Genomic DNA, 22,546 nt, shown 5'->3' with positions numbered 1-22,546 from the left:
ATAGGAAAAAAAAAACGGTGAGCTGTGTATAGAAAGTTCATAATGCCTCACTCCTGCGCCAAGACCAAGACCCATGTACATGCTCAGTTAGTAAGACTATGGGGAAGCTTCCTGCTGATTGGCTCAGATCACACATTCCTAAGGGGGGGGAGGGAGTTCTTAGCATTCTTGAGGGAGGGGGGAGCAGGAGAGGGGAGAGAGGAGAGAGCTGTGTGTCTCTGGCACAGGAAAACCGAGACAAGAAATCTTTTGAGTGCTTATGGCTGTATTTACATAGACCTTTCTAATAAAGCTTACTTAGTTTTTACCTTTCCTTCTCCTTTAGGAATACTCGATAGTTGGCAGGGCCCTCCACCACAAGCAGGCGGGAATATTAAATCGCTCCCACCCTGGTCCTCAGGGACTCCCACCCAGGACCCTACCAGCATAATAATAACAATTTTAAAAATGATCTAAATAGAGCACATTCATGTTCTGCCTCATTTCACCAGCCCTTTCTAGACCATCACACCTGCCCCCCCTTCCCCTCAGCATGGCTCACACATTCCCACCTACAGATCCTAACCCAATTTCGGCCTTAAACTAGATGTTGTGTGGGGTTTGTCCTCCAAAATATTTTGTATTGTAGCGCAGAGCGGCTGCCACATTATCATTATAAACTAGTCTTTATGGAAAGTGCTGCAGCCTACAACAAGTGTCTACATTACCTTCTATTTAGCAGTGAACTGAAATGTGTCTTGTTAGATGTGGAGGCTGCAATTCTGCTTATGTTTTACATGGTTGTCACCCTGTTTCAACCTTCCAAGTATATGGGGAAAGAGATGCATTTGTTCAGCTTATGGAACTGTATATGTTGCATGTTATTTTACATATTTTGGGAGATATAAAAGGCCCACTATAGCCTCAGATTGTCCACCTGAATTGTACTTAGGGCAGGGGAATACCTATCCCAGCTTTAAGACATGTCTCCGTTCAGGCTATGAGAAAACCTAGAGAGCTGTACTTATAATGGAGAGTGCCAATGACATTGCTGGCTGGCTAACCATGCCACACAACCCTTTGGCTCAGGATTAGACAAATGGAAATGAGCTCAGAGTAAATCTGCCTTCAAAGCTAAGTCAAGACTGTAGCAGTGTTTGATTAGCCTTCCAGAGTTACAAGAGGATTTCCCAGTGGCCCAGGCCCTAGTGGGCTCCACGCTAGTAGAATTACCATGATTCTTATTTCCTCTGTGGCCTAAAATCTAATTGCTGTAATAATGGGTCAGGTTGTCTCGTGGTCTTTAGAAGGCCCAGGCCAACACTGGAGTCAAGCCTTAAGGCAAGCCATTTATACCTTTTCCAAACTAGGGGAAAGGCTCTAAGTTTTTCCATTAGTGATGAACAAAGTGAAAATAAAATATGATGTACTGGCCCTTACTGGTCTGTAAACAGGGGTGTCCAACCTGCAACTCCCATCATTCCACACAATCTTTGTCAGAGTTTGAGAACTGCAGTTCAGTGTCAACTAGAGAAGCAGGCTGGACAGTAGTGATATAAACCTCCAGGGTCAGACTGGGGGTTCAGGGTCCACTGGGGCTCCCGCCGCAGGGGCCATGTAGGTGCCCCCGCTGGCCGCATCCCCTAACCCCCCCCTCGCAGGGGCCCCCACCCAGCATCCTCCCCCTCGCGTGTAAATTTAACGCAGGGGAGGAGCGGTCGGGCAGGGGGAGGTCAGGAAAGGTCGGGTATGGGTCGCCGGGGCCCACTAGGGCTGGGGCCCACCAGGATTTTACCCTGTTAACCTCATATCTACATTCCTGAGTAGTGATGAGCGAATCTGTTCCGTTTCGCTTCGCCGAAAAATTCCCGAATCTTTCAAAAGATCCGCGAAATGGCGAAAATGTTGTGAGACAAAATAGTCGTCTGCAGCTATTTTGTCGCGCGGCTATTGTTTCGTCGCCCGCAGCTATTATTTTGTTGCGTGGCTATTGTTTTGTCGCCCGCGGCTATTATTTTGTCGCACGGCTATTATTTTGTCATCCACTACTATTATTTTGTCGCACGGCTATTATTTCGTCGCCCACGGCTATTTTTTTGTCGCGCGGCTATTGTTTCGTCGCCCGCGGCTATTATTTCGTCGCGTGGCTATTCTTTTGATGCCCACGACAATTTTTGGACGTGCGGCGAATTTTTCCGCTGCAAATTTTTTCATCCGTTTCGCGAAACAATCTGCCAATGGCGAAACGCGGAAATTCACCGCGAATCCATGCCTGGCGAAACATTTCGCTCATCACTATTCCTGAGCAGTCTCCATCTGTCACTGCTAGTCTCTAACATTGGCACAGAGGATACACTGTACTTTTAGTGCCATGGTTCTCCCAAGAAGCATTGTGGTGGTCAGCGTGCCCGGTGTTCCAGAGGCCTTGGACAGCTTTACCCATAAATCTCTAGCTAATCCTAAATCTTCAGCTATTCCATTCAAAGCTCCTAGTACAATAGTGTCATTGCATCTGTAGCAGTAAATCCCTTTTGTCACCAAAATTATGTAAATCAGCTCAGGTCGCTGGATTATTGGCCACGAAGTAACACTGTAATGAAATATCGAATCCATCAGTGGATGAATAAAACTGCCAAAGCGCTTTATGCAGAGAAGTATGTGAGACATAAAAAATGTCAGAAATGTTCAGTGTGCCGTGTTGCTCAGAGCGAGCAGGGCTATTTATTAAGGCTGACTCCAATGCCTAGCCATCTAATGCACAGATGTCCCATTTATGCCCCTCGGGCTTTCCATGTCCTGAAATTTTCCAGATAAGTCCCAAAAATTCGACATCCGTAATCTAGGGTTGCCAGGATTTTAGGATCGACTAATTTCAAGGTTTTTAGTGGTTCATTCTCAATTTAAAATCCAAAAACATTGAGCAAGAGAAAAGGGAATCATTTAACCATTAAATAAACCCAATAGGGCTGTTCTGCCCCAATAAGGGGTAATTATATCTTAGTTGGGATCAAGTACAGGTACTGTTTTATTATTACAGAGAAAAGGGAATCATTTAACCATGAAATAAACCCAATAGGGCTGTTCTGCCCCAATAAGGGGTAATTATATCTTAGTTGGGATCAAGTACAGGTACTGTTTTATTATTACAGAGAAAAGGGAATCATTTAACCATTAAATAAACCCAATAGGGCTGTTCTGCCCCCAATAAGGGGTAATTATATCTTAGTTGGGATCAAGTACAGGTACTGTTTTATTATTACAGAGAAAAGGGAATCATTTAACCATTAAATAAACCCAATAGGGCTGTTCTGCCCCCAATAAGGGGTAATTATATCTTAGTTGGGATGAAGTACAGGTACTGTTTTATTATTAGAAAGAATTTCTAAAATTCTGAATTATTTGATTAAAATAGAGTCTATGGGAGAGGGGCTTTCCATAATTCGAAGCTTTCTGGATAACGGGTTTCCGGATAAGGGATCCCATACCTGTACCTTTACCCATAATGATTACAAACTGGCATTGTTATAAGGGAAGTAACAAAAACACTGTGGCCCTGTATAAATACAAAAGCTGGATTCCCACCCAAGCAATATGCTTGCCATATGCTTTCGTAGTTATTTCTAATTGCTATTGAAAGCAGTATTTGTTTATCCCTTACTGTTCTGAAGTAAAGATATGTTAGAAAGCTTTGACCAATTTGAAGAGGCATTATTACAAAACGTAGTTAATTTCTTGTGGTCTTAAATCTTGGCAAATGTAAAAAAAGAAAGAGGGTAGAGAAAGCACATATTTCCGTGGGCTCTGTGGCGCAATGGATAGCGCATTGGACTTCTAGTTGAATGTAGGTATTCAAAGGTTGTGGGTTCGAATCCCATCAGAGTCGTCTTTATTGTTCGACTAACTAAAAGATCAGAAAAATAAAAAATCAAATGGGCTTTGATGAAGCTGATAGTCTTCAAAGAATGGTGTTCCAAGTTAGTTTTCTTTCTGGTCTGTTAATCAGCCGGCTTCTGCTACATTGTTTTAGGAGTCAGAGCACGAAGTAGAGAGAGTATAAACATCCAGACAGACAATTCATATTAATTAATTAATAAATATTAGCCTCTTCTGACTCTTTCCAGCATTCAAATGGGGGTCCCTGACCCCAGAATCCAAAAAAAAATGATTCCTCTGTAAGACTACAATTTTATTGTTATTGTTACTTTTTATTATTTATCCTCTGTTCATATTCCTGTCTCTCTTTCAAGCCACTTGTTTATAGGTTAATTTGAACTTAGCAACCAGATAGCTGCCAAAATACAAATTGGAGAGCTGCTGAACAAAAAGCAAAAAGTAATCCACAAACTGCAAACAATAAAAAATGAAGACCGATTGCAATCTGTCTCAGAACAGCACTCATACCAAAAGTTAATTTAACAATAGGTGAACAACCCCTAACCAGTGTCGGACTGGCCCATCAGTATGCCAGGAAAACTCCCGGTGGGCCCAGGGGTCAGTGGGCCCTTCTGCTCACTCAACCATTTGCCTTGTATGCCTCTACCATGGCCATTACCAATTCCATATGAGAAGAAATGGAAGAAAGGATAGAAAATAGTATGTAAAAAGAAGTAATTAAGAAATTAAAGAAAGTGAGTGAAAAGGGAAGGAAAATTGGTCTGGAGAGTGGGCCTAAGGTTTTCTGGTGGGCCCCTGGCACCCCAGTCTGACGCTGTCCCCAGGGTCGCCATCAGGGGGGCACAGGGGGTACGATCGTCCCGGGCCCGGACGTTTTTAGCTTTAAAGGGGGCCCGGCCATGCTAAAGTTTTCTTAGCTCAGGCCCCCTTTAATCAAGTCCGGGCCTTCACTTCCTCTGGCTCTGGCGGCGTCCTCCGGTATGTGCCGCTACTTCTCCGCTTTTATAAGGTTGCGCCCGTGCGTGCTGACGTCACATGCACGGGGCGCAACCTTATAAAAGCGCAGAGGTAGCTGGGAGCCGCGGCACATACCGGAGGATACCACGGCAGCAGGCAGGCAGGCCCTGGGGGAACCTGGAGAAAGCTTTGTGGGGGGCCCTGGGGGAACCTGGAGAAAGCTTTGTGGGGGGCCCTGGGGGAACCTGCAGAAAGCTTTGTGGAGGGGCCTGGGGGAACCTGGAGAATGCTTTGTGGGGGGCCCTGGGGGAGCCTGGAGAAAGCTTTGTGGAGGGGCCTGGGGGAGCCTGGAGAAAGCTTTGTGGGGGGCCCTGGGGGAGCCTGGAGAAAGCTTTGGGGGGGGCCTGTTTAGGGGGGCACTGGCTACCAAACTTTTAGGGAGCCCTGGGCTGGCTAACAATGATTTAGGGGGTACCTGCCCTGGCACCAATGCAAAATGTAACTCCTGGACACCAATGTTTTAGGGGGCCCTGGCTACCAATGTTTTATGTTCTTTGTATTGATGGGAGGGGTCACTGGGGGAGGGGCCATTGGGGGTGTGGGAGGAGGGGGGGCCCAGAAAACTTTTTTGTGAGGGGCCCCGTGATTTCTGATGGTGGCCCTGCTGTCCCTAACTGTAATTTTATTAAAGCATCAATCACAAGTAGTAGGCAGACTTCAAATGACTTGGAAATGTTCTGCTATGTAAATTATGCAGGGAAAAGAGCATTACTTTCCCATTGGTTAATTACCATGAATATTTTAGCTTGATTTTCATGTGTTAAGCCATACGGCATGCCAAGTTTAATATGATCTCTGTCTACTTTTAAGGGTCATCCACTGCATGGCAAATTCAATTGGGGTACTTGTCTAAAACCCTTGTTTACCTACAGAACATAGGTTTAATTGAAAGGAATTTTACCAGTGGGATTTGAATTGTTGCTCTGCTCATTTCCCTGTTGCTGACATTCCTAATGTTCAAAGCGGCGAATGTGTGACATCACTGCCTCCCTAAGGGCAACACAAAACCCAAGGAACTCCCAGCATGCCGCATTCAGGCTGCCTTTATTTTGAAGCAAACGATTCCTGAATTACAATTTCCCATCTTGTTTTTCTTCTTCATAGTTGTCAACCCCGAGAGTTTTTTTTTTTTTTATTTCGCTGCTCTGCTTTGGTGCCTCCTGGCCTGTGGGAAGTGTTCTCTAATTTGTACCGTGCTTAGGGATGAAGAGGTTGGCTGGAGTGGCTGTGATTAACCACTTCAATGCTGGAAACATTTCATAACAGCTTTTTTTAATTTTTTTACGAAACAGAGATTTAATGAAATGTTCCAGAATAGGAACATTAATTAAAGAGCATTGCAGAAAAAAGAAGTCTGGAAAATCCATGTGCCCATGTATTGGAATGATAAAATCATAGGAAAGAGTTCTAGAAATCATGAATTGTAGGGAGCTCTGTATGTAGGCTATATACTACAGGTATGGGATCCCTTATCTGGAAACCCATTATCCAGAAAGTTCCAAATTACGGAAAGGCCAACTCCCTTAGACTCCATTATAAGCAAATAATTCTAATTTTTTAAAATTATTTCCTTTTTCTCTGTAATAATAAAACAGTACCTGTACTTGATCCCAACTAAGATATAATTACCCCTTATTGGGGGCAGAACAGCCCTATTGGGTTTATTTCATGGTTAAATGATTCCCTTTTCTCTGTAATAATAAAACAGTACCTGTACTTGATCCCAACTAAGATATAATTCCCCCTTATTGGGGGCAGAACAGCCCTATTGGGTTTATTTAATGGTTAAATGATTCCCTTTTCTCTGTAATAATAAAACAGTACCTGTACTTGATCCCAACTAAGATATAATTACCCCTTATTGGGGGCAGAACAGTCCTTTTGGGTTTATTGAACAATGAGCTTTGATTCTGTAAAATAATAAAAACAAACAAAAAAAAAGCAAAGACTGGCTCTGGGTTGCTATGCTTTAGTTTCTGCAATTTTTAAAAACCCAATCACTGCGACAGGTACTGTTTTATTATTACAGAGAAAAGGGAATCATTTAACCATGAAATAAACCCAATAGGGCTGTTCTGCCCCCAATAAGGGGTAATTATATCTTAGTTGGGATCAAGTACAGGGACTGTTTTATTATTACAGAGAAAAGGGAATCATTTAACCATGAAATAAACCCAATAGGGCTGTTCTGCCCCAATAAGGGGTAATTATATCTTAGTTGGGATCAAGTACAGGTACTGTTTTATTATTACAGAGAAAAGGGAATCATTTAACCATGAAATAAACCCAATAGGGCTGTTCTGCCCCCAATAAGGGGTAATTATATCTTAGTTGGGATCAAGTACAGGTACTGTTTTATTATTACAGAGAAAAGGGAATCATTTAACCATTAAATAAACCCAATAGGGCTGTTCTGCCCCAATAAGGGGTAATTATATCTTAGTTGGGATCAAGTACAGGTACTGTTTTATTATTACAGAGAAAAGGGAATCATTTAACCATTAAATAAACCCAATAGGGCTGTTCTGCCCCAATAAGGGGTAATTATATCTTAGTTGGGATCAAATACAGGTACTGTTTTATTATTACACAAAAAAATAGGGTCAATGGGAAATAGCCTTTCAGTAATTCGAAACTTTCCGGATAATGGGTTTTCAGATAATGGATCCTATTCCTGTATATTATATATTTATGATATGTATTATTATAAAACATAGAATATATCATTCTATTAGTATTTTTTAGTAAACTATTACATTATACATTATCATTACTAATGATTATTAATTATCATTATAAATGGAGTCTATGGGAAATAGCCTTGCCGTAATTCAAAACTTTCCAGATAACAGGTTTTCGGATAATGGACCTGTATATTATACATTTATAATATGTATTATTATAAAACATAGTTTAATAAAAAATATAACCTATTATATAATACAGGTATAGGACCCGTTATCCAGAATGCTCGGGACCAAGGGTATTCCGGATAAGGGATCTTTCTGTAATTTGGATCTCCATACCTTAAGTCTGCTAAAAAATCAATAAAACATTAATTAACCCCAATAGGATTGTTTTGCATCCAATAAGGATTATTTATAGCTTAGTTGGGATCAATTACAAGGTTCTGTTTTATTATTACAGAGAAAAGGGAATCATTTAACCATTAAATAAACCCAATAGGGCTGTTCTGCCCCAATAAGGGGTAATTATATCTTAGTTGGGATCAAGTACTGGTACTGTTTTATTATTACAGGGAAAAGGGAATCATTTAACCATTAAATAAACCCAATAGGGCTGTTCTGCCCCCAATAAGGGGTAATTATATCTTAGTTGGGATCAAGTACAGGTACTGTTTTATTATTACAGAGAAAAGGGAATCATTTAACCATTAAATAAACCCAATAGGGCTGTTCTGCCCCCAATAAGGGCTAATTATATCTTAGTTGGGATCAAGTACAGGTACTGTTTTATTATTACAGAGAAAAGGGAATCATTTAACCATGAAATAAACCCAATAGGGCTGTTCTGCCCCAATAAGGGGTAATTATATCTTAGTTGGGATCAAGTACAGGTACTGTTTTATTATTACAGAGAAAAGGGAATCATTTAACCATGAAATAAACCCAATAGGGCTGTTCTGCCCCAATAAGGGGTAATTATATCTTAGTTGGGATCAAGTACAGGTACTGTTTTATTATTACAGAGAAAAAGGAAATCAGTTTAAAAATTCTGAATTATTTGATTAAAATGGAGTCTATGGGAGAAAGGCTTTCCGTAATTCGGAGCTTTCTGGATAACGGGTTTCCGGATAAGGGGTCCGATACCTGTACTGTATAATAATTATCATAGTTATATTTTTATTATTTTATAGATTATTATTTAATATATTATATTATAGCTTCTGGAATTAAAATCTCATCTCTTGCACTGCTGTATATTTAGAATTTATGAATATATAACAGTAATAATACATATTTCCCATATGAAATGCCGGAAATGTCACGGATAAAATATCTGTTCGGTCATACATGACATGTAATGTAAATGGATGGTGTCTGATTAGATGTGATTTCCTGTCTAGACAAAATTCGGATGCAGACATGTGAGTCACCCGTGTCAGTATTATTTTCTATCTATAATATGATCTGGTGCAGAGCAGGGATATAAATCTTTCCAGTCTGGAGGTCTACGACAGGAAAATAGCTGCATTGATAAATAAATAAATACAGTACTCTTGGTAATGATTTTTCCATTGCACTTGACAAGGCACGATATGTTCTAAAAGAAGGTTCCCGTATGTTCCGTGCCGGTTCCCATCATCCTTTGCAACACACAAAAGTCGTATGTGCAATTGACATTTTTCCTTTCTCTTTGCCTTTAGGGGGGCTTTTCCCAAACCAGCAATCCCAGGAACATGCCGCCTTCCGCTTTGCTTTATCCCAGTTGTCAGAACCCCCTAAGCTGCTGCCCCAGATTGATATTGTGAACATCAGTGATAGCTTTGAAATGACCTACACTTGTAAGTATTAAATGTTAATCAATATTTTAATTTAATCAGTTGCCAATGGCTATAAAGAATGTTTTATGTGATTTCCTACGATAATGTAGGCAATGGGGTCACTTTACTTTCCTGGGACCCGGTCTCCCTGCTGATAGGTTGTACATAGGCAGGAACCAAGAAATCACCCTATGAATCAACATCAAAAAAGCTGCCCCTTTAAAGAGTATAAAGTCTTTGGGGCACATTTACTAATCCACGAATCCGAATCACGAATGGGAAAAAATCGTATTGGAAATGAAAATTTCGGAAGATCGCAAATATCACGAAAATGCTTACAAAAAAATCGTATTAGTCACGATAATATCATATTGGCGATCCGAAAATCACGAAATTTTCGTAGCGAACAATTGTAAACAGCGGTAAAACCTTTCCGATTTTTTCGTACAAACGTCCGAAAAAGTCGTGCGCTGTACGAAAAAGTCGTGCGCCGTATGAAAAAGTCGTGCGGACGCCCGAAAAAATCGGCAAAAATACGCTCGGAGCGTTCGTGCTTTTGTAAATGTGCCCCCTAGAGTTGAGATTCTGCAGAGTCACTGTGGGAGGACAGTGATTATTTTCATAAGTTTCCTAATTTTAGGTTAAAGGCCAACAGGGTCAGACTGGGGGGGTGAAGGGCCAAACAGGGCTCCCACCCCAGAGGCCCTGCAGGTGCCCCCACCATCCACATCCCACAGGGCCCCCCACCCAACTTCATCCCCCAAGGGTGTAAATTTAACATGCCAGGGGAGGAGCGGTCGGGCAGGGGGAGCGCCGGCAAGGGTCGGGTCTGGGCCGCCAGGGCCCACTAGAGCCGGGCCCACAGGGATTTTTCCTGGTGTCCCAGTGTCCCAGTCCAACCCTGAAGGCCAAGCATAGCTTCAGATATGTTTATTAAAAGCATTTGTTCTTCTGTGCATCTACCATAGTCCCAAGCAACTGAAGATATTCCCACCCAAATGGAGGAAAATTAGGTAATTATATTTCATAATGTGGGGATTTGGATGATCTTGCGCTGTCTTTAACCAGTAATGCACAGTCATGCACAGTGTCGAACTGGCCCACCAGGATACCAGGAAAACTCCCGGTGGGCCCAGGTGTTAGTGGGCCCTCTTGCTTCTAACTATTTGCTGGAGCTGGACTGGTCCATTGGGATACCAGGAAAACGCCCAGTGGCCTGCTTCATGGTCATTCCCTATTCCTGTATGAGGACAAAGAGACTAGGGTAATAAAGAAATTAAATGAGCAAAGGGGGGATAATAGTTTAGAAAGTGGGCCCCGGTCCAGGGTTTTCTGGTGGGTCCCTGGCATCTCAGTCCGACATTGGTCATGCTTTTCACCAGGATACCAGGGCCCAGGTGTCGGTGGCCCTCCTGCTCCTGAGCATTAGGCCTGCTTTATGGTCATTCCCTATTTTTAAATGGGAAGAAAGAGGAGAAATAAATGAAAGAATAGATGCTAGCATGTAAATAAAAGAGACTAGGAAAATAAAGAGGTTGGGTGAGGAAAGGAGAAAAAATAGTCTAGAAAGTGGGCCTAGGGTCTAAGGTTTTCTGGTGGGTCCCTAAGGTCCCAGTCCGACACTGCATGGGCTTCAAAACCAGGGGGAGTCCAGAGAAGCTGTGGCCTCCCCAGAAATTTCTGCCCCAGTCCTGTATATTTATGCAAACACATGTTTAAATGCCCTTTCTTTGTAATAAACTCCTACTATAAAACAAAGTGAGCTCATTCTATATAATGACTGTTCCATCATTACACCGGGAGAGAGAGTCTGACTGAATTAATCTGCTTTGGGGGTAATGTAATAAAAAAGGCAAGTCTAGGCCCAAGTCTAGGAACCCATAGCAAGAATTTTCTGGGTAATCAGTAAATGTTAACCTTCTAATAAGTTGCTATGGGTTACAAGACCTCTGCAGACTAAATGGCATAATCTAAGTATAGTTTTCCTTTTGGAATGAGAAAACAATAATCCTCTTGCTACGTACACTTGTTTAAATGAGACATTCGCAGCCTGTTTAGCTGAATTCTAATCTTAATTGCTTTTTTTTTTTCAATTGTATGTGACTGAAATGTGTGAATCTTGCTTGGTTTAAACCATTGTTTGAAGATTACCGTCACCGTTCCAAACCTGCCATACCACTAGGGGAAAACTAATTGCATTGAGTTTCCGCCATAAACTATTATGGTCTAAACCTATTCCCCATTCCCTTGTTCATCTGACATTTCTCGCAGTGTATTGAAAAGATTTTTCTTTCAATGGCTTGTCAATTAAAGTTGCGGTACAAATTACTGGGGAGATTATGTCTTTTTAATTAAAGCAGATCAATTTGTTCACTGCGAATATTTCCTACCTCTGTGTAATAGACAGGCTGCACTATGCAAAGTGCACTGGTATTTAGCGTGCTACTCTACCTGCATTTTTAGCTTTATATTTGTATATGTATGTATGTATGTATGTATAACTTTATTTATAAAGTTACAAGGGTACGCAGCGCTGTACAATCTTACAATATACACAATTACACCCAGGGGTGACAAGTGTAGGAAGGAGGTCCCTGCCCCGTAGAGCTTACAATCTAAGTGGTTGGGTAACATACAGGCACAAATTGGAAGGTAAGAGTGCACTAGGTATGGTCCCTACCCCGTAGAGCTTACAATCTAAGTGGTTGGGTAACATACAGGCACAAATTGGAAGGTAAGAGTGCACTAGGTATGGTCCCTGCCCCGTAGAGCTTACAATCTAAGTGGTTGGGTAACATACAGGCACAAATTGGAAGGTAAGAGTGCACTAGGGATGGTCCCTGCCCCGTAGAGCTTACAATCTAAGTGGTTGGGTAACATACAGGCACAAATTGGAAGGTAAGAGTGCACTAGGGATGGTCCCTGCCCCGTAGAGCTTACAATCTAAGTGGTTGGGTAACATACAGGCACAAATTGGAAGGTAAGAGTGCACTAGGGATGGTCCCTGCCCCGTAGAGCTTACAATCTAAGTGGTTGGGTAACATACAAGCACAAATTGGAAGGTAAGAGTGCACTAGGTATGGTCCCTACCCCGTAGAGCTTACAATCTAAGTGGTTGGGTAACATACAGGCACAAATTGGAAGGTAAGAGTGCACTAGGTATGGTCCCTGCCCCGTAGAGCTTACAATCTAAGTGGTTGGGTAACATACAGGCACAAATTGGAAGGTAAGAGGCACTAGGTATGGTCCCTGCCCCGTAGAGCTTACAATCTAAGTGGTTGGGTAACATACAGGCACAAATTGGAAGGTAAGAGTGCATAAGGTATGGGCAAAATAATGTTTTAGTGCCCCAGAAGGTAACAGCTGAGTTTTATCTTAAAGAGAGTGGGTGAGTGTTCCCTACGGAGGGATTCAGGGATAGAGTTCCAGAGGTAAGGAGCAGCGAGATAGAAAGGTTTAACACGAGAGAGCGCAGTGGGTGTGGGTGGTGTAAAGAGACGGAGGCTCTGAGAGGAGCGGAGGAGACGACCAGGAATGTGCAGAGAGACCAATGAAGAAATGTAGTGAGGAGCAGAGGAGTGAGGGGCTTTGAATGTTAGCAGAAGGATTCTGTAAGCTCCTTTGCTTAACAGGTAGCCATGCTAGTGAGCTTAAGTGAGGCTGAGTAGGTTCCCTCTTAGGAGAGAGCAGGGGGATCCTGGCAGCAGAGTTTAAGATTGATTGCAGGGGAGAGAGGTGGGAGTCTGGGAGGCCGGTTAGTAGGAGATTGCAGTAATCTAAGTGGGAAAGGATAAGGGCATGGATTAGTGTTTTAGCTGTTACTTGTGAAAGAAAGGGGCGTATCTTGGCAATATTGCGGAGGAAAAAGCAGCAGGTTTTGGCAGTGTTATTAATATGGTTAGAGAAGGAGAGGGACTTTTCAAAGATAACCCCAAGGTAGCGTGCATAATTAATAGGGTTAATGGTCATGCCGTCAATAGTGATGGTGAAAGGAGGAAAAGAGCTAGGTTTGGGCTAGGTTTTAGCTAGGTTAAGTTTGAGCTGGCGTCGGTTCATCCAGGAGCAGATAGCCAGGAGGCAGTTACCAATCTGGGTTTGAACATCAGAGGTTAGTGCAGGGGTGTCTAAATATATATAAGATGTCATCTGCATATATATTGGAAATAATAAATAGTAAACAACTAATTTTTCCTTCAGTACTTGTTCCCCTTGCAGAACCTAATACAGCGCTGACAGTGGTGCATGGTTCTTATGCATAGCAGGCAGGTCATATTCCGTAACTTTTAATAGGACCCTACCAATACTCTGACTCCCATAACATCACAAGACAGGCAGGATGGATTGGGCTTAGGGTGGCTAATCAGGTTTGGATGCAGAAAATTTTACACATGCATTACTAAATAAAACTAAGCTTGTATGAGTATTTCTCGGAAAGTTCTGCAGGATTTTGCAGTGACCCATAAACAGTAGAAAACTAGAATCACATAAGAAATTGGCTTTTAGAGTACAGGTATAGGACCTGTTATCCAGAATGCTTGGGACCAAGGGTATTCCAGATAAGGGGTCTTTCTGTAATTTGGATCTCCATACCTTAAGTCTACTAAAAAATCAATAAAACATTAATTAAACCCAACAGGATTATTTTGCCTCCAATAAGAGGTAATTATATCTTAGTTGGGATCAAGTACAGGTACTGTTTTATTATTACAGAGAAAAGGGAATCATTTAACCATTAAATAAACCCAATAGGGCTGTTCTGCCCCCAATAAGGGGTAATTATATCTTAGTTGGGATCAAGTACAGGTACTGTTTTATTATTACAGAGAAAAGGGAATCATTTATCCATTAAATAAACCCAATAGGGCTGTTCTGCCCCCAATAAGGGGTAATTATATCTTAGTTGGGATCAAGTACAGGTACTGTTTTATTATTACAGAAAAAAGGGAATCATTTAACCATTAAATAAACCCAATAGGGCTGTTCTGCCCCCAATAAGGGGTAATTATATCTTAGTTGGGATCAAGTACAGGTACTGTTTTATTATTACAGAGAAAAGAGAATCATTTAACCATGAAATAAACCCAATAGGGCTGTTCTGCCCCCAATAAGGGGTAATTATATCTTAGTTGGGATCAAGTACAGGTACTGTTTTATTATTACAGAGAAAAGGGAATCATTTATCCATTAAATAAACCCAATAGGGCTGTTCTGCCCCCAATAAGGGGTAATTATATCTTAGTTGGGATCAAGTACAGGTACTGTTTTATTATTACAGAAAAAAGGGAATCATTTAACCATTAAATAAACCCAATAGGGCTGTTCTGCCCCAATAAGGGGTAATTATATCTTAGTTGGGATCAAGTACAGGTACTGTTTTATTATTACAGAGAAAAGGGAATCATTTATCCATTAAATAAACCCAATAGGGCTGTTCTGCCCCCAATAAGGGGTAATTATATCTTAGTTGGGATCAAGTACAGGTACTGTTTTATTATTACAGAAAAAAGGGAATCATTTAACTATTAAATAAACCCAATAGGGCTGTTCTGCCCCCAATAAGGGGTAATTATATCTTAGTTGGGATCAAGTACAGGTACTGTTTTATTATTACAGAGAAAAGAGAATCATTTAACCATGAAATAAACCCAATAGGGCTGTTCTGCCCCCAATAAGGGGTAATTATATCTTAGTTGGGATCAAGTACAGGTACTGTTTTATTATTACAGAGAAAAGGGAATCATTTAACAATTAAATAAACCCAATAGGGCTGTTCTGCCCCAATAAGGGGTAATTATATCTTAGTTGGGATCAAGTACAGGTACTGTTTTATTATTACAGAGAAAAGGGAATCATTTAACCATTAAATAAACCCAATAGGGCTGTTCCGCCCCCAATAAGGGGTAATTATATCTTAGTTGGAATCAAGTACAGGTACTGTTTTATTATTACAGAGAAAAGGGAATCATTTAACCATTAAATAAACCCAATAGGGCTGTTCTGCCCCCAATAAGGGGTAATTATATCTTAGTTGGGATCAATTACAAGGTACTGTTTTATTACTACAGAGAAAAAGGAAATCAGTTTTAAAATTATGAATGATTTGATTAAAATTGAGTCTGTGAGACACGGGCTTTCCGTAATTCAAAGCTTTCTGGATAACAGGTTTCCGGATAAGGGATCCCATACCTGTATTTAATCAGTGCACTCTTAATATGGTAATAATAAGGTAATATTTTGAAAGGTACAAAGCTTGCCCAGGTCCAGTATCCCATAGCAACCCAGTAAATGCTGCCTGCTGAGTGGCATTAGGGGTTACAAGATTTGTATTAAAATTAACCACTTTTATTGCATTACCCCCCTAAGAATTGCTTTTACTAATTTACTTGATTAACTGGAGTCCAAATTAAGTCTATGGCCAATGTGGCCAGCTCAGTCCTTCTACAGTATTTAGAGAGGGAGATGTAGAGAGGCTAAGCAGTTTAGTTGAATGCTACAAGGATTTAGCTAGTATTATTTTAAAGAGATTACATGGTATTATAAGTGGACTTTGCAGATGACAATTGAAAGATGTGTGTTTGCTGAATAATGTCAGTAAAATCTTTGGACTGTCAAGGGGCTCATGAAAAGCTGTTATAAAAGTAAACTATAAGGCCTATAGTAAAATAATCAGTGTAAGCATTATTTTATAATTATATAATTACAGTTCTAACAATTATCATAATAGTTTTTGACTAAAGCACCCCCACCCCCAGAATGTCACACTCCTCATTTAATCAGCTGAAGGATATACAACAATTACATTTATATTGCTTTTTTAACTTTAACAAATTCCTAAATGTTCAATTTTCCTAAAAGGTATCTTTAATAAGAGCTGGTATCTTTAGTGGAAAGGTTTTTCTTGTGGTGTTCCTCAGGCCTGGATCTGTTAGAAGGCCACAATAGGCAACACTGCCCATTACCAGCACTGGGGATTGGGTGGAAGATGCTTGAATCCTCTGCCCACCCAGTTCCCAATGAAGTTGGGGATAAGGGGGATTTGCCTTGGGGTGCACCCCATTAAAATACACCCCACTCTGAATATGGTTCATCCTTACTTATAATTGATGGTCCTGGGTTCTGCACCTTGACCTCTACTCAGAGGTTTAATCCTTGACATGTACTCAGGAAGCACAGAGTATTTTGTTATTTCTGGCATCATATTAAATTCAAGAGTTTTACTATCACAAGTTTCTTGGACTAAGCCCTTCATTGGGATAGGCCACTTCCAGGCAGTGTCATTCTGTGGCTACTAAAGCAAATAAAGTGCTGTCTTGTATAAAAAAGGGCATTGACTCAAGGGATGAGAACATAATTTTGCCCCTTTATAGGTCCCTGGTAAGGCCTCACCTTGAGTATGGGGGGCAGTTTTGGGCTCCAGTCCTTAAGAAGGATATTAATGAGCTGGAGAGAGTGCAGAGACTGCAACTAAACTGGTAAAGGGGATGGAAGGGTTAAACTATGAGGTGAGACTGTCAGGGTTGGGGTTGTTTTCTCTGGAAAAGAGGCGCTTGCGAGGGGACATGATTACTCTGTACAAGTACATTAGAGGGGATTATAGGCAGATGGGGGGGTTCCTTTTTCCCATAAAAACAATCAGCGCACCAGAGGCCCCCCCTTTAGATTAGAGGAATGGAGCTTCCATTTGAAGCAGCGTAGGGGGTTCCTCACGGGGAGGGCAGTGAGGTTGGGGAATGCCCTTCCTAGTGATGCTGTAATGGCAGATTCTGTTAGTGCCTATAAGAGGGGCCTGGATGAGTTCTTGAACAAGCACAGTACCCAAGGCTATTGTGATACTAATATCTACAGTTAGTATTAGTGTTTGTATATATAGTTTATGTATGTGAGTGTATAGATAGGTAAGTATAGGATGTGGGTGCTGGGTTTACTTGGAAGGGTTGAACTTGATGGACTTGATGGTCTTTTTTTCAACCCTATGTAACTATGTAACTGGAAAAACTTACATATACCTGTATATTCTAAAACAGAGGAGCACTCTGCTTCACTCCATCTGTTGTTGATCTTTAACTCTGTTGGTAGCTAGTGGAATATTGTAATTTGTAGTTCATGAAGATCTCAGAATGGACATCCCTGTCTTTCAGAATGAAGAAAGGTTGGTGAGAAATTATTTCTTGTTGTGATCAAATAATATGGGCCCTATGGATTATATTTACTCACTTAATGCTTCTTTCAAGCAAAACAATGCCTGCATGCCCAATGTTTTTACAAACAAACAGTACAATTTCTGGAATATTTGCTAGGCTTTTGCATTGAGGCCCTGTCTTAAATTTGCTATGGTATTGTATTCAACCCCTTTATTTATATTAGATTAGAATCTATGGTATTAACACCATCATGACAGCAGTATCAATTCTATGTTTCTGGTCTCTATTTGATCTATGCAGTGTCCACGTTTGCCGGCAACATGCCATGCAGCTTGATCAAACACAGCAGCCAAATAAAGGATAATTTTCTATTATGTGCACTTAATATATCAATAAAATAACATTGGGTGCTTCCATTACAGGCATGTATGATATAGCCATGCATCCTGCACAAGGATTCATATGACAGAAGTGCCTGGAGGCTCCTGAACAGCTCCAGAGCTAGTCAGACTGTATGAGTCAGAAGCAACTCATAGCAACCAGCCTTCAGTTGAGCAATTGACTAAGCCAAGCATGCGTAAGCCTAGAGGGGAGATAGAAATGATAATTTCTGTACTATGCAGGGTTAAATCAAATGTTTCACTGGAGTTGGAGCATATAGTCTGCCTGGCTTTGGTACTGTTTAGCTGCCTCTAGAACAAATAATGCTGTGCCACCCTGTGGCCATGTGTGGCCTGTGTGGCTATATTGTAAAACAGCGGTTCTCAACCTGTGGACCTCAATCTTTCACAGGGCTCGCCTAAGACCATCAGAAAACACATATTTCCGATGGCCTTAGGAATAATTTTATGGTTGGGGGTCACCGCAACATGAGGAACTGTATTAAAGGGTTGCGGCATTAGGAAGGTTGAGAACCACTGTTGTAGAACATCTGTCTGGAATGACTATGACGATTTTCATTCATCCAGGTCATGGTATATCTAGTATAAATAAATCTAAAGCAACTGGACTTGTTAAGTAATCATTGAAGACATTTTATTTCTCATCCGAGCAGCTTCTTCAGTCAGTTGAACTGAAGAAGCTGCTTGGATGAGTAGTGAAACGTCTTCAATGATTACTTAACAAGTCCAGTTGCTTTAGATTTATTTATACTAGATATCCGTCTGGGATATACCCATGTATACATAAATAAACCATGTCAGGCCTCACACACATTTGGTAGAGTAGCAGTTGCAGTTGGGATACTAGGGGATATTCAGGCAAAATGGCAACAGTAACTCTCTATATCAGTGGAGCTCTATTTGCTCCCAGGAAACAGCCCCACAGGGCCAACCACAATAAGGAAACCTGCATTAACTGCAGCTATGGACAGTTTTGGCAGTGTTGGCGTTTGACGTGGGCCGATAAACATGCCCCAGCACATTTTAATTATGTGCGACACAAAAGGTTCAGGGTTTGTAGAACGTTCCTTTGTTGCTGTTGGTCGGAATGAGATATGAGTGACGCAGTTATGCATGGCTGGCTTTGAATGATAACATCCTTTTCAATAAACACCTCCACATTGTTTTCGGGTTTATTTATAAGCTAGTACATTGCCGCTGTGCTCTTGCCAATCGTCCCGGGTAATCTTACTGCCTTCTTCACTGGGTAATTACAGGGTGCTCGGGGGCTCATGACAGAAATAATTTGATTGGTTGAAAAGGAGCAGATATGAACCTATGCTATTAGCGATCCCTTTCTTTTCCAGAGGCGGAAAAACACTCTAAAATATATTTGAATGTGTGTTTTGAGATTCAGAATAGTATTATCGTAAGTGCTGAATTCGCTGATTAAAGCTCCACGGTACATTGATTTCCTTTTCTTTCGATTTAATATTTGTCTATTGGAAATAAGAAGTGAATGTATAACCAATGCCCTGTTACTTATTAAATCCCTAACTTTTGTGATGATGTTATTGATGTATATTGTTTCAGTGTTACCTAAGCTACCATTGTCTCAGGCTGGTTTGCCAAAGCCTTGCTTACCACATACCAAAACCCTCCTATTGTGTTATAAGGTGCAAGCTAGCCAGGGTGTGTATTAAAGTCCCAGGGGAATGTTCCAGTGTCATAACTGGAATTATCCATGGTATGGCCAATAACCTTCCATTTAGCTTGAATAGATATTCCCTATTGCTTTTTTTTTTTACAAATTATTATTAATAAAGTGTTGAGCAGAGAGATAGATTAAGTTGTTGTTATAACTTACTGTTCATTGTCAGGTTAAAATGCTCCATGTTAAATAATATGAACATTTTCATAAATATTCTGGCAAACAATCAGCTTGTTACAGTTAAACCCAACAAAAAGGATTTAAAAGTCCCCAGTGCAGATCTTTTGCCAATTTTGTGCAATAAGCATAATAAATTCAAAAAATAATGGCTGTTATAGGATGATGGCACACAGGGTGCTTTGTCATTCGTGGGGAAAGTGATTTTCTGCAGGTGATGTTTATCAACTTTAAGGGCAACGGCACGTAAAGTGAGTCCGGAAATGCTGACTGAAGCGTTTTAGAAAGAGACAATCACCTGACCTGTAGGTATATCTTTCAACTCAGCGGTGAGCAATTCCAAGCATTTTAGCTACTGACAGTTTAGCTGTTAATCACAAAGCATCCAAAACCTCTGTGTGTGTGTCATTTATAGTCATCTTCGACTGATGGTTGTGTTGTAGGCCTCCAGAGATTACAACAGAAGGCAGTATACACAATACATGCTAGAAAGCCCAGGAGTTTCAAATGGCTATTGGGGGACCCAAACTCTTGCCAGTAGAGGCAGTAGATCCAATGACTGCTAGAAAGCCCAGGAGTTTCAAGTGCCTGTTGGGGGACCCAAACTCGTGCCAGTAGAGGCAGTAGATCCAATGACTGCTAGAAAGCCCAGGAGTTTCGAGTGCCTGTTGGGGGACCCAAACTCTTGCCAGTAGAGGCAGTAGATCCAATGACTGCTAGAAAGCCCAGGAGTTTCAAGTGCCTGTTGGGGGACCCAAACTCTTGCCAGTAGAGGCAGTAGATCCAATGACTGCTAGAAAGCCCAGGAGTTTCGAGTCTCTTATGGATAATAAGGGCATAAACTGTTGCCAGTAGAGACAATAGACCCAGTGGCTGCTAGAAAGCCCAGGAGTTTAGAGTGCCTGGTGGGGGACCCAATCTCTTGCCAGTAGAGGCAGTAGAGCCAATGGCTGCTAGAAAGCCCAGGAGTTTTGAGTCCCTTGTGGATAATAAGGAGATAAACTGTTGCCAGTAGAGACAATAGACCCAGTGGCTGCTAGAAAGCCCAGGAGTTTAGAGTGCCTGGTGGGGGACCCAATCTCTTGCCAGTAGAGGCAGTAGAGCCAATGGCTGCTAGAAAGCCCAGGAGCTTTAAGTCCCTTGTGGATAATAAGGACATAAACTGTTGCCAGTAGAGACAATAGACCCAGTGGCTGCTAGAAAGCCCAGGAGTTTAGAGTGCCTGGCGAAGGACCCAATTTCATGCAAATGACAGCAGAGGACCCAATGGTTACTGGAAACCTTTGTTTAAAATGCCTGGTGGTGGACCTTAACTCTTGCCAAATGTTTTTGGAATAGTAGGTACCAAAATGGTTTTCTTTAGAATCCATTAAAACTGCAATGTCCCCACTTCAGACCTCAGAGCACCACGTGTATAAATCATGTCATCTACTTCTGGAGTTGGCTGGTCTGAGTAACATGGGGTATAATCATCTGTGAAGTGCCTCACACACTGCTTTATTATGCAAAGCAATATATTTTAGCTCCAGTACAACTCTGAATACGTCTAAGCTCTGTGGCCTATAGACTGCTTGGCATGAGTCGTCCGTCACCGTTAGTCCAATTTCATGATGAACTAGGTCTGTGGCCATTAGACTGGCTGGCTTTTCACCTTGCCAATAAATATATATTGAGCGGAATTGTTTCCTGATATACCTGTTTGCACCAGTTGTCTCATGTTGAGCCTCAGGGTGAAAGAAAACATTATTAGGGTCATACACTGGAGACTGTGGGATGCAATCAAAAGGTTCTTCATATTGTATCCTGCTGGACCAACAGTACAACAGATGGAAAATCAATTCCTTGATGAAGGGGAGTAAATCAAAATGAAGGAGACTGATTCACTTTTACATAAGCATGTTCTATATCTAGGAGACGTAAGTTCGGAAACGCTGCCACGAAATCAAATCTATTGACTGGTTTTCAATATTATTAAGCATGCTATATGTTGTGTTAAATGGTAATACCAGGCATTCAGTGTTTGGAGCACTCTTTCTCTCTCTGTTTGTATGTATATTTGTACAAGGAGCAGCCATATTTCTTGTCTTCACACAGTGATCCCCAACCAGTGGTTCGGGGGTAACATGTTGCTCCCCAACCCCTTGGGTGTTGCTCTCAGTGCCCCCAAACCAGGGAGTTATTTTTGAATTCCTGACTTGGGGGCAAGTTTTGGTTGAATAAAAACAAGATTTACTCCCAAATAAAGCCCCCTGTAAGCTGATAGGGTGCATAGAGGCTGCCTAATAGCCAATCACAGCCCTTATTTGGCTCCTCCATGAACTTTTATGGTGCTTTTGTAGCTCTCCAAGTCTTTTTACATTTGACTGTGGCTCACGAGTAAGAAAGGTTGGGGACCCCTGTCTTAGCATCTACAATAGCACAGCTCTTCTTTCTTGGTAGAATTTATGTTATGTGTGTAATAACCATACATACAAGGCCATATTTGCACCTGTACCAGTTGTAGGAGCAAGCTGTGCTCTGGCATTGGGTGCACATACAGTAAGGGAACATCTACCATATGCCTTGTATCTCTCCCCAGCTTGTGTGACTTGCTGAATGATGCTAGGCATATTCCACTGGTCTCCCAAGTGCCACCCATTTCCCACCCCTGCTATATGTATTGCGGCACTGCTGAACCTATCCATTGTATCATACAGACTGATACACAACTCAGTACAGTCCCCTCTAGAAGGGGCACAAATGC

At 41.5% G+C, this 22,546-nt stretch overlaps 1 protein-coding gene across 5 annotated transcripts in view; it reads left to right on the top strand.

Moving 5' to 3' along the window:
* gria1 (glutamate receptor, ionotropic, AMPA 1) overlaps window positions 1-22,546 on the top strand; it is a 173,907-nt gene that overhangs the window by 6,818 nt on the left and 144,543 nt on the right. For all 5 annotated transcript variants that reach the window (XR_004221906.1, XM_004912724.4, XM_002941489.5 and 2 more), the window contains exon 2: window positions 9,278-9,415. Coding sequence is in view for 4 of the 5 variants with exons in the window: in XM_004912724.4 (XP_004912781.1) it covers window positions 9,278-9,415 (138 nt within the window). In the remaining variant the exon portion in view is untranslated. The remainder of the gene's footprint in view (window positions 1-9,277; window positions 9,416-22,546) is intronic.

Source organism: Xenopus tropicalis, chromosome 3 (assembly GCF_000004195.4).
Source record: "Xenopus tropicalis strain Nigerian chromosome 3, UCB_Xtro_10.0, whole genome shotgun sequence".
In the NCBI taxonomy this organism is placed as follows: Eukaryota; Metazoa; Chordata; class Amphibia; order Anura; family Pipidae; genus Xenopus; species Xenopus tropicalis.
The sequence above is the reverse complement of the archived record's forward strand: the minus strand, read 5'-3'. Positions and strand labels throughout refer to the sequence as shown.